Source organism: Rhinopithecus roxellana, chromosome 9, assembly GCF_007565055.1.
Source record: "Rhinopithecus roxellana isolate Shanxi Qingling chromosome 9, ASM756505v1, whole genome shotgun sequence".
NCBI classification, from domain to species: Eukaryota; Metazoa; Chordata; class Mammalia; order Primates; family Cercopithecidae; genus Rhinopithecus; species Rhinopithecus roxellana.
The window spans coordinates 131,302,496-131,315,229 of record NC_044557.1 but is presented as its reverse complement, the minus strand read 5'-3'; the positions used below and the strand labels follow the sequence as shown (position 1 = coordinate 131,315,229).

General features: G+C 40.2%; 1 protein-coding gene across 5 annotated transcripts in view; it reads left to right on the top strand.

The window, feature by feature from the left end:
- The window catches only part of SULF1 (sulfatase 1), a 193,767-nt gene extending 181,434 nt beyond the window's left edge, over positions 1-12,333 (top strand). For 3 of the 5 annotated variants that reach the window (XM_030937961.1, XM_010375044.2, XM_030937962.1), the window contains one exon: positions 9,923-12,333. In XM_030937961.1, the coding sequence (XP_030793821.1) occupies positions 9,923-10,740 (818 nt within the window). In that variant the 3' untranslated portion in view covers positions 10,741-12,333. The remainder of the gene's footprint in view (positions 1-9,922) is intronic. The other 2 variants (XM_030937963.1, XM_010375048.2) reach the window with 1 other exon arrangement.
- Positions 12,334-12,734: the final 401 nt, after the last annotated feature.

The window sequence follows — 12,734 nt, the reverse complement described above, 5'->3', positions numbered from 1 at the left end:
GTAATGTGAAATCATCTACATTTATTCTGAAAATTCACCTGTCAGAACAAGCCTATCTATATACCTTTTCTCTTTGAACAAAGAGCTTCCAAATGACCCAAAAAAAGGTTTCCTTTTTTGAGCTGAAGACAGGCAGAAACCAGGAGACACATGGAAAATTTAAGTTCTAATGTCAAATAAGTGTAACTTTCTATTTTGATATAAGTTTACATTTACAGAAAGATTGCAAGAATCATTTCAAGAACTGTTACCCCATTTGCTTTACTGTTTTTTCTTGTTCTTTCACTCACTTTCTCCACGTATTCACACACCTTTTATTCTGAATCATTTGCAAGTAATTTGCAAACATCATTCCCCTTCATATATAAATGGTTTAGGAGGTATTTCCTAAGAACAAAAGCATTCTTATATAACTGTTACGCATTTATCAAAATCAAGTAATTTAACATTGTTACAATGGAATTGTCAAATCCACATTTCATGTTCAAATGTTAACAATTGTCCCAATAATGTCATATTCATCCTTTTTTGCTTTTCTGGCCTGGGATCCAATCCAGAAACACACATTGCAGGAAACTCACCTCTTTTAAGCATCCTTTTATCTGGAACAGTTCCTCACCTTCTCATTATCAGTCATGATATTTTAAAGAGTACATGCTAGTTATTTTGTAAAATGTCCCTCTGTTGGGGTTTGTCTGACGTTTCGTCACGATTGAACTGAAGCTGTGGATTTTTGTCAGGAATACCACATATTGTCATCTTGGGATATCTTATCAGGCGCTGCATGACATCTTGGTTGTATTACCTTTGATTACTTGGCAAAGGTGGAGTTTGCTAGGTGAAGCCACTGTAATTTTTTTCTTTTTTAATTAATAGGTAATTCATCTACTAGCTTTTAAGGCATTCATGATTCCATGATTCATTTCTGCCTGAATCATTTGTTGTTACCATGATGGCTGCAAATGATGATTTCTCCCACTCTGTAATTCTTCTTGCTTGTTTTTTTTTTTTTTTTTTTTTTTTTTTTTTTGTGAGACAGGGTCTTGCTCTGTCAACCAGGCTGGAGCACAGTGAGGCTGGAGCACAGTGGTGCAACCTTGGCTCATTGCAGCCTTGACCTCCCAGGCTCAAGGGATCCTGCCACCTCAGCCTCCCAAGTAACTGGGATTACAGGCACATGCCACTACACTCAGCTAATTTAAAAACACGAAAAAATTTGAGAGAGACAAGGCCTCACTCTATTGCCCAGGCTAGTCTCAAACTCCTGGGCTCAAGCGATTCTCCCAGCTCTCAATCTCCCAAAGTACTGGATTACAGGCATGAGCCACCATGCCTGGCTCCTCCTGCATTTTTTAGGTAGCACTGTACTGTAAAGAAGAGATTTCTCTGCCAGATGTGGAGGTTCACACCTGTAATCTCAGCACTTTGGAAGGCTGAGGTGGGAGGAATATGTGCTTGAGCTCAGAAGTTCAAGACCGGCCTGAGCGGCATAGCAAGACCTCATCTCTACTAAAAATACAACATTTAGAAAATTAGCTGGGTATAGTCCCAGCACCTGTAGTCCCAGTTACTCAGAGGCAGAAGTTGCAGTGAGCTGAGATAGCACCACTACGTTCCAACCTGGGTGACAGAGTCAGACCCTATTTCAAAAATATAAAAGAAGAGATTTTCCTCCTCTCCTGTGTATTTATTTCTATCAGTATGAACTCAGATTCTCAGTTTATTCCATGGATATTCTCTTGCTATCATTATTTATTTTGATGATTAAAGTGTCTTAGATTTGGCCACTGGTGTCCCTGCACCTGAGTTCTGTGTACTTTTGAAGCATCCTCATCATTTTTTGACCACCTCATTGCTTTCTGGCCTAAAGGCCTGTTCCAGGTTCATCTTGCATTTTTGCCACTCCACATCTGGAAGCAGCCATCTCTCCAAAGGGCCCCAGTTCCTTTTAAAGGGGAATGGCATTTGAACACCAAAATCTGGGTCTGAGGTGTATAAAATTGCTGCTGAGGTCTCTTGGCATATAGATCCTTTTGCTGGATAGAGCTAAGACACACACGTGCATCTATCAACATCCATTCCATTTTATTTTATTTTATTTTATTTTATTTTATTTTATTTTATTTTATTTTATTTTATTTTATTTTATTTTTGAGATAGAGTTTTGCTCTGTCTCCCAAGCTGGAGTGCAGAGGCACGATCTTGGCTCACTGCAACCTCCATCTCCTGGGTTCAAACAATTCTCCTTCCTCCCCTCCTGAGTAGCTGGGATTATAGGCACCTGCCACCGTGCCCAGCTAATTTTTGTATTTTTAGTAGAGAAAGGGTTTCACCATGTTGGCCAGGCTGGTCTTGAACTCCTGACCTCAGGTGATCCGCCCACCTCGGCCTTCCAGAGTGCTAGGATTACAGGCATGAGCCACTGTGCCCAGCCTCAACATTTATTTTTGTACTACAGATATGTAGAGATATGTCTAACTGAGTGAACTAATACTTCCAATTTAATGTTACCCTGCTCCTGATTTCAATTAAATTGCTTTTAGGGTTTCTCTATTAAATAAGAGGCAAGCTTTAGGACTGAGTTATATATAGTTTTATTGTGCTAAGGAAATAGCCATGGGTCCTTTTTTTTTTTTTTTAGTGCTTTTATCTTTAATGAATGTTGAATTTGTCAAAAAGAATTTTTTAGCATCTGTGAAGATGACCAGATAATTATTCTCTTTAGATCTGTTAAATTATTATTGTATATTATATTAATAGATTTGGTAAGAATGAATCCTTTCATTCCTGAAATAAATTCCAGTGGGTCATTGTGTGTTGCTTTCGTAATATTGAATTCTGTTCACTAATATTTTAAGATTTTTGTATCATATTTTTAAAAGATACCGTCTGTGATTTCATTTTCATTTTTACTGGCATTATCTCTTAGCTATTACATTAGTTTCTTATTGCTGCTGTAATAAATTACCACTCTTCCTTTAAAACGACACAAATTTATTCTCTCGTGTTTCTAGAGGTCAGAAATTCGAAATGAATCTTACTAGGCTGAAATCTTCTGGAGGCTCAAGGCAAGAATGTCCTTGCTTTTTTCCGTTTCTGGAGGCTGCCTGCATTCCTCATTCATGGTCTCTTCCACCATCTTCAAATATAAAAATGTAGCCAATCTTCAAATCAGTCTCTCCCCCAACCCACACCTTCATCTGTTTTCTGGGGTCACATCTTCTCTAACCCTCCTTCCTACCACCTCCTTTTCCCTTTTTAAGGACTCTTGAGATCCCACTGGCCCCACCTGGATACTCCAGGATACTCCCACGCCCCAATCTCAGGATCCATGACTTAGTCATATTCACAGAGTCCCTTTTGCCAGGTAAAGGAACTTGTCCATAGTTTCCAGGAATTTGGATGTGGACGTCTTTGCTGGGTGGAGTCCACTCTTCTGCCTATCGCAGCTATCAATGTTATCCTTTCTTCGTAAAAAGAGTTTGGAAGTCTTCTTGAGTTGTCTGCTCTAGAACAGTTTATCAGGATTCTCTTTTCATTGAAGATTTGGTAAACTTCTCCTGTGAAAGTACATAGACCTGATGCATCTTTGCTGAGTGGTTCTTTGGGCTTTCTTTTTCTTCTATGGAAACTGTTTTATTAAAGCCTTCTATCTATATTGGGTTGTTAAATCAAGTTTAGCCTAAAGCTGCTTCCTCACATATTTTAAGTTCAGCCTAAAGGTTTCTCTGTACATCGTGAACTATAACCTAAATAGAGTTGCATACAGACTGTAGCCTACTCTTGTGCCCATCACTGAGTTTTGGCCCATCAAAGGTGGCCAACTGTTCAAACTCTGTTCAAATAAGGCAAATGCTGAGATGTAACCAATCTGGTTGCTTCTGTACCTCATTTTTGTTTTCTGTCCGTCACTTTTCTTTTTCTGTCCATAAATCTTCCACCACGCAGCTGCGTTGGAGTCTCTGAGCCTACTCTGGCTTGGGAGGCTGCCAGATTTGCAAATCATTCTTTGCTCAATTAAACTCTGTTAAACTTAATTCAGCTATCAAGTTTTTCTTTGAACAGCGTCAATTTGGGCAAACTATTTTCCTGTGCAACTAATGTTTCATCTAGGTTTTCAAATTTGTTCTCATTGAGGTCTGCAAAGTAGTCTCTTGTTTTTGTTTTTAAGATGGGATTTCCCTCTGTCACCCAGGCTGGAGTATAGTAGCAATCGTGGCTCACTGCAGCCTCAGCCTCCTGGGTTCCAGCGATCCTCCCACCTCAGCCTTCTGAGTAGCTGGGGCTACAGGCGTGTGCCACCACACTCAGCTAATTTTTAAATTTTTATTAGAGGTGAGTTCTTGCTATGGTGCCCAGGCTGCTGTTAAACTCCTGGGCTCATGCAATCCTCCCATCTCAGCCTCCCAAAGTGCTGGGATTACAGGCATGAGCCACATCTCTTGTGTTTTTAATTCTGTATATTTCAGCGATTTTTAAAATATTTACCAGTTTATAAGAAATGCAAATCAATAGCCAGATGAAGAGGAACATAGGCTAAGGTCCAGAAGGGTCCCAAACGTAGAAGGTTCTGTCCTTGAGTTTGAAGTGTGCTACCTTCACAGCATGTGGTTGCATTCACCAACTGGAAATCTCTCTGAACCCTGTTATCGTTTAAGGTTTTTAACGAGGTTCCATTACATAAGCATGATAGATTGCATCATTGACCAGCGGTAGTTAACTCAATCTCCAGGCCGCTGTCTGCTCCCCGGAGGTCGGGAGGTGGGACTGAGAGTCCCAACTCTCTAATCATGTGAAGGTCTTTCTGATGATCAGCCCAGCTCCCAACCTAGAGCTGTCTAGGGAACCCTAGCCATCTCCTCAGCATATAAAAGACACTCTTATCTCCCTGGAGATTGCAAGGGCATTAGGATTGCTGTGAATTGGGGGTACATCAAATATATCTTTCTTATTATGCCCTAGTCCCCTGGCCATGAACCCTTAGTGAGAAGATTATAAAAGCCAAAATGTACTGGCACATTCTTAGAATTCCATTCAGCCATCAAAAATTAGTCCAGTCCATCATTCTGTCATATGAAAATACATCCCAGGGCAAGGCCACTCAGGTTTGCCAGCTTCTGTTGAATCTTGCCAGGAGGGGCTTAGCAATATATGACCTCACCCTTTTAGGAGTCTGGTATAATGGAGCTAAGAGACAATGTCATCTCCTGTTCTGAGCCTTTTTTGAGCTGTTAATGTAATATTGGATTTCTCTCATGACTCATGACATAACCCAATTATTCACTCCTTCAGCCTCAGTTACTGTTCCTCCATCTATCCATTTATGACCAAACTTTTCCACCTTTGGAGGAGACATTAGATTCATCCATTGTGCTGCTCTAGACTTCAGGCAGTAATACTAGTCTAGTATTATTACTAGACTACCAGTAATAGTCTAGCAAGTACCTCTTGCTCAGTCTGCTTCCATTCAAATAGAGTAAGTTTACATAGGTACAGAACTAATGAGCTGTTTTTAACCACCAGGCAATATACCTGCATTCACTGTAAACCCCAATTTTGCCAGTTGGGATGAAGGCATACCCTGCCCCATCAGGCCCGTAGGAATTCTGACATCGTTTTAAAGTATAATTTGGGTTTTTTGCTTAGGAAGCATCCCTGCTTCCAACACCAGCAGTTGCATCTCTGCATGAGGAATAAAAAAAGAAAGTTGAGGTGCTGTGCAGAAGACTTGCATCATCACACCAGCATCCTCTCCTGTCCCTCTCCTCTTATCCCCCTGCAAAGCAGAGAAATCTGTCCAGTGGGGGACCCTCCCTTAGCCCTCTCATGTTGGGTGTCAAGGTATGTAAGCCAGCCTTCAATGCTTTTGTCTCCCCCCATTTTAGACAGCAAATGTTTTAGCTGCCCATTCCTTCCTATTCTTATGGAATTGTTACTCTAAGGATAATGTGCACCATTATATGTCCATTTGATGTGAACTATCTTTGCTCACTTTTGGACATGGTGGGCTATAAAATGTGTCCTTTGATCTGAAGAAATATAACTTGGTGGTTCAAATTAGTACAATATTTTCTGTTCCTATCCTGTAATAATAGTTTAAGCATTTGCGTCTACCACTGGGTCTACAAAGCCCAGCCCAGGGTAAGTGTCTATTTCTGTTAGGACCCTGGTCTAGCCCCTCAGGGCTACTGGCATTGGTTGCTCCCATGTAATCCACTTACCAGCTATGTGCGGGGTGCCTACCCCAGGGGAATCTGGCCCATAGACATCTGCAGTCTCTGGCTCTCTTTTTGGCATTATATGTCTGAGAGTGCAAGGGGAATAGGTCTAGGCTTAGCCCGTCTCTACATGGCTGCAACACCACCCCCCATGCCCACTCATTTTATGAGCCCCAGTGGCTACCACAAGGGAGCACACCAAAAGCTCCACTTGATGGTTCCAGTAATATTCCAATACATATTCTTATTTATTCTTGCTGTATTTGATCTGCCTTGGACTGATATCACCTATTGTGTTTCTATATATTTCTCATTGCATCTTCTATACTTTCTTCTTTATCAAGATAGTTGCTCTTCTCTTTTTCCTTCAGAACTTAGTAAGGTTTGCATTTTGGTAATTGTCTTTGTACTTATACATTGTTAATGCCCTTAATCCCTGTTTTGTATTTTTTCTTTTATTTATTTATTTATTTATTTATTTATTTATTTATTTATTGGTATTTTTAATAGAGACGGGGTTTCACCATGTTGGCGAGGCTGGTCTCGAACTCCTGATCTCAAGTGATTCACCCGCCTTGGCCTCCCCAAAGTACTGGGATTAGAGGCATGAGGCACCATGCCTGGCCTGAATTCCTGTTATCTTATTTAACCTTTCATTATCTCATTATTCAGTTTTTAATGGCCTTCCTTCACTCCCAGCTATTACCTGAATCATACTCAGTGAGCTTATTCTCTTTGGTCTGTGCTCCCTCTCACATTTTTAGTTGCATTATTTCTAGCGTGTCCTATAAAATACATATATTATTTTTTCACTCTTCTTTTACCTTTATTTTTATCCTAGATCTGATAAATCTATTAAATGTGCACCCTCTATATGTTTGCTTCAGTTTCCCTAGTGATTTCTTGGATGAACGAGTCACATCCTCTGGAAGATTGCTGAAGAAGAGCTGATGTACACAGTACCCCTGCGTTCTTATGTGTTTCAAACTGTTCCTCCATAGCCTTGATACTTGAAGGAGAGCTGGACTGGACATGAGATGCTAGGTTCATATTTTAATTTCTGATTTCAGATGGCTTTTCCATCCTCAGATGCTTGATTTAGAACATTTAATTCACACAGCACTGGTGTGTTGTGGTTTTCTGCACTTTATTTCGCCAGAGGCATTTTCTTAAGATGGTTTTTTAAATTCTTGTTTTCCATTTTATTTTTGTTGTTTTATTTTTTTAAGTTCTGGGATATATGTACAGGATGTTACATAGGTAAATGTGTACCATGGTGGTTTGCTGCACCTATCAACGCATCACCTAGGTATTAAGCCCACCATGCATTAGCTATTTTCCCTGATGCTCTCTTTCTCCTGACAACCCCACAACAGGCCCCAGTGTTATAGAGTTCCCTTTCCTGTGTCCATGTGTTCTCAATGTTCAGCTCCCACTTATAAGTGAGAACCTGCAGTGTTTGGTTTTTTGTTCTTGTGTTAGTTTGCTGAAGATAATGGCTTCCAGCTTCATCTATGTCCCTGCAAAGGAAATGATCTCATTCCTTTTTATGGCTGCATAGCATTCCAACGTGTATATGTACTACATTTTCTTTATCCAGTCTATCATTGATGGGCATTTGGGTTGATTCCATGTCTTTGCTATTGTGAACAGTGCTGCAATGAACATATGTGTGCATGTGTCTTTATAACAGAATGATTTATATTCCTTTGAGTGTATACTCAGTAATGGGATTGCTGGGTTAAATGGTATTTCTGGTTCCAAATCTTTGAGGAATCACCACACTGTCTTCCACAGTGGTTGAACTAATTTACACTCCCACCAACAGCGTGAAAGCCTCCCTATTTCTCCACAACCTTGCCAGCATCTGTTGTTTCTTGACTTTTTAATAGTCACCATTCTGACTGGCATGAGATGGTATCTCATTGTTCTTTATTTTATAGTAATTTGATATAGATTTAGGTTGCTTTTATTTCATGGATTTATAGTATTTACAAGCCTCCTAGTTTAACAGAATTCTTTTCTGTGACTGTAACTAAGTATACTCTCTCTTTACCTTTTTATTTTATTATTATTTGGGAGTGAAAGTGAGAGAGGTTGTGTGTCTTCCGACTTTTCATATCTCTTTTTTCTTGCAGGACCTGAAATTTCCCACCTTTTGCTTCCTCCTTGTTTTACCACCCAGTTTCCAAAGAGCGTTTCTCCCTTCTCTCTTTCTTTTTTTTTTTTTTTTTTTTTTTTTTTTGAGACGGAGTCTCGCTCTGTCACCCAGGCGGGAGTGCTGTGGCCAGATCTCAGCTCACTGCAAGCTCCGCCTCCCGAGTTCACGCCATTCTCCTGCCTCAGCCTCCCGGGTAGCTGGGACTACAGGCCCTGCCACCTCGCCTGGCTAGTTTTTTGTATTTTTAGTAGAGACGGGGTTTCACCGTGTTAGCCAGGATGGTCTCGATCTCCTGACCTCGTGATCCGCCCGTCTCGGCCTCCCAAAGTGCTGGGATTACAGGCTTGAGCCACCCCGCCCAGCCCCTTCTCTCTTTCTTTGTATCCTTTTCTGCCTGAAGCAATGCCTTCCAGACTGCCACCTTGAATCGTGCACAGGCACAAGGCTGGGACTTAGGGGTCCCATTCTCATTGTCAGTGCTGTGACTCACCAGGAATCTTTACAGTATTTTATGCAAAAGATTTGACATTCTTTCCACTAAGGCCTTCAATCAATCTTTGACTCCATTGACACTTCCCTCTTCTCTCTTCCGTACTGTTTTCCCAGGGCTTGTGGCCACAGCGTGACATTCAGCTCTGCTGGGATTTGGTGTTAACATTTTTTACTTACAGGTGATCTGAAGATTGTAGGATTCTCTATCTTCTAGCTACACCGAGGTGGTGGGTTTGGTGTAGTTTTGCTTGTTCTTCTTGCTGGTCTGTGTGGCTTTATGGGTGGTCATTGCACTCATCTAGGCCACCTCTTTCCAAATGGTACTTAGGCACAACTAGAGAACAAGTGTCGTTTTCTGCAGGGCTACAGTCATCCTGGAGATGCAGAAAGATCTGAGAGAGAGAAAGCTGGTGCCTTCTTTGCATATGAGTAAGCCATTCAGTTATCTGAGGCACACATTTATCTAGGACATAGAACTTTCAGGGCAAAAACAACAATCAAAGAAATAAATCCGGGCATTTGATTTGAAGAACTCAATTGCATTCAGATTTGCATTTATACTGAGTATCAGGGAATATAAAATAAAAATATCATACTAAGCATTACCTATTACATTCAAATACTTTCAAATTTGTCATTCACCCAGCAACCTTATAAGTGGTGATGATTTTATCATACAATTATTTCTACACTTGATAGATGAGGGAGCAAGACTCAGAGGGACTCACTCACATGCTCTTCTGGTTGCAAAGTTGATTTGAGTGGGGCCAGGAGTGAAGCCCAAATCCCCTGGCTGAAAGGACAGTGCCATTTTCAGCTCCATGTTTAGTCATAGATGTTTTCACAAATGTGATCTTCCCCCGCCCCCAATTTTCTGTTGTTTAATCACTTGTAACCTAAGGCCACTCTGTGAGAACAAATGACTAGGGGAAAATGCTTTTGAGTGTCATATTTTTCATTGATTAACTCTGGAAAAGCAATGTAAGTTGCTTGCCCAGATAAGTAGAAAATCTTTTCTCCACTAATGATTCACTTTCTTCTCTTTTCACAGAGGACAGTTATGGGATGGATGGGAAGGTTAATCAGCCCCGTCTCACTGCAGACATCAACTGGCAAGGCCTAGAAGAGCTACACAGTGTGAATGAAAACATCTATGAGTACAGACAAAACTACAGACTTAGTCTGGTGGACTGGACTAATTACTTGAAGGATGTAGATAGAGTATTTGCACTGCTGAAGAGTCACTATGAGCAAAATAAAACAAATAAGACTCAAACTGCTCAAAGTGATGGGTTCCTGGGTGTCTCTGCTGAGCGCTCTGTGTCAGTGGAGATGGCCTCTGCTGAGTCAGATGAAGACCCAAGGCATACGGTTGGGAAAACACCTCATTTGACCTTGCCAGCCGACCTTCGAACCCTGCATTTGAACCGACCAACATTAAGTCCAGAGGGTAAACCTGAATGGGACAACGACATTCCAGAAGTGAATCGTTTGAATTCTGAACACTGGAGAAAAACTGAAAAATGGATGGGACATGAAGGGACCAATCATCTGGAAACCAATTTCAGTGGCGATGGCATGACAGAGCTAGAGCTGAGGCCCAGCCCTAGGCTGCAGCCCATTCGCAGGCACCCGAAAGAACTTCCCCAGGATGGTGGTCTTGGAGAGGACATTTTTGAAGATCAGCTGTATCTTCCTGTGCATTCCGATGGAATTTCAGTTCATCAAATGTTCACCATGGCCACTGCAGAACACCCAAGTAATTCCAGCACAGTGGGGAAGATGTTGACCAAGGTGGAGAAGAATCACGAAAAGGAGAAGTCACAGCACCTAGAAAGCAGCGCCTCCTCTTCACTCTCCTCTGATTAGATGAAATTGTTACCTTACCCTAAACACAGTATTTCTTTTTAACTTTTTTATTTGTAAACTAATAAAGGTAATCCTAGCCACCAACATTCCAAGCTACCCTGATTACCTTTGTGCAGTAGAAGCTGGTGAGCATGTGAGCGAGCAGTGTGCACACGGAGACTCATCGCTATAATTTACTATCTGCCAAGAGTAGAAAGAAAGGCTGGGGATATTTTGGTTGGTTTGGTTTTGATTTCTTACTTGTTTGTTTGTTTTATACTGAAACAGTATTATCTTTTGAATATCGTAGGGACATAAGTATATACATGTTATCCAGTCAAGATGGCTAGTATGGTGCCTTTCCGAGTGTCTAAAACTTGACACCCCTGGTAAATCTTTCAACACACTTCCACTGCCTGCGTAATGAAGTTTTGATTCATTTTTAACCACTGGAATTTTTCAATGCCATCATTTTCAGTTCGATGATTTTGCACTTTGAGATTAAAATGCCATGTCTATTTGATTAGTCTTATTTTTTATTTGTACAGGCTTCTCAGTCTCACTGTTGGCTGTCATTGTGACAAAGTCAAATAAACCCCCAAGATGACACACAGTATGGATCACATATTGTTTGACATTAAACTTTTGCCAGAAAATGTTGCATGTGTTTTACCTCGACTTGCTAAAATCGATTAGCAGAAAGGCATGGCTAATAATGTTGGTGGTGAAAATAAATAAATAAGTAAACAAAATGAAGATTGCCTGCTCTCTCTGTGCCTAGCCTCAAAGCGTTCATCATACATCATACCTTTAAGATTGCTATATTTTGGGTTATTTTCTTGACAGGAGAAAAAGATCTAAAGACCTTTTATTTTCATCTTTATTTGGTTTTCTTGGCATGGCTAAGAAGCTTAAATGTTGACAAAATATGGTTAGTTTGAATTTAACCAGGAACTTCTCAATAAAATAAAATCATGAATGTGCTACAATTTCAACATACCACAAGGGAAGTTAATTTCTTAACCTTGTGTTCTATGATTATTTGTAAGGCCTTCACCAAGTTCTGATATTGTTTAAAGAGATAGTTCAAAATTGCTTTCAAAAATCTGTATTCTTGAAAATATTCTTGTTGTGTATTAGATTTTCAAATACCAGCTAAAGGATTACCTCACTGAGTCATCAGTACCCTCCTATTCCTACTCACCTTCCCAAGAAGATGTGTTTTTGCTTACCCTAAGAGAGGTTTTCTTCTTATTTTTAGATAATCCAAGTGCTTAGATAAATTTTGTTTTCTTTAAGTGTTTATGGTAAACTCTTTGAAAGAAAATTTCATATGTTATAGCTGAATCTTTTTGGTAACTTTAAATCTTTATCATAGACTCTGTACATATGTTCAAATTAGCTGCTTACCTGATGTGTGTATCATCAGTGGGATGACAGAACAAACATATTTATGATCACGAATGATGTGCTTTGTAAAAAGATTTCAAGTTATTAGGAAGCATACTGTGTTTTTTAATCATGTATAATATTCCGTGATACTTTTATAGAACAATTCTGGCTTCAGGAAAGCCTAGAAGCAATATTTCTTCAAATAAAAGGTGTTTAAACTTTTTCTGTTTCAGAGAAATGAACTTAACCAAGTTTTTGTGGTACACCCATTCCTTGCAAGTAAAATTGAGTCCTGATCTCTATTTATATGATTGAATATTAGCCAAACTTATAAAACTGAGCTGAAGTCAGTGTGTTACAGAACATTCTCAGATTAATGACTTCACCATGAATTTACCTCATTGCTGTCTTGGGGGAGGCAGCAGAGGCAGCACTGAGGTAGCTTTCCCGGCAGGCAACCTAGATGGTCACAAAGACCCAGCACTCAGTTTAATGCTCTGATGTCACCACCTTGAAATTCTTAATAATTTTTTAACAAGAGGCCCTACATTTTCATTTTCCACAGGGGCCCTGCAAATTAGGTCCGGGCAGAACCAAAAATGGTTCTGGGCAGTAAAATGGAA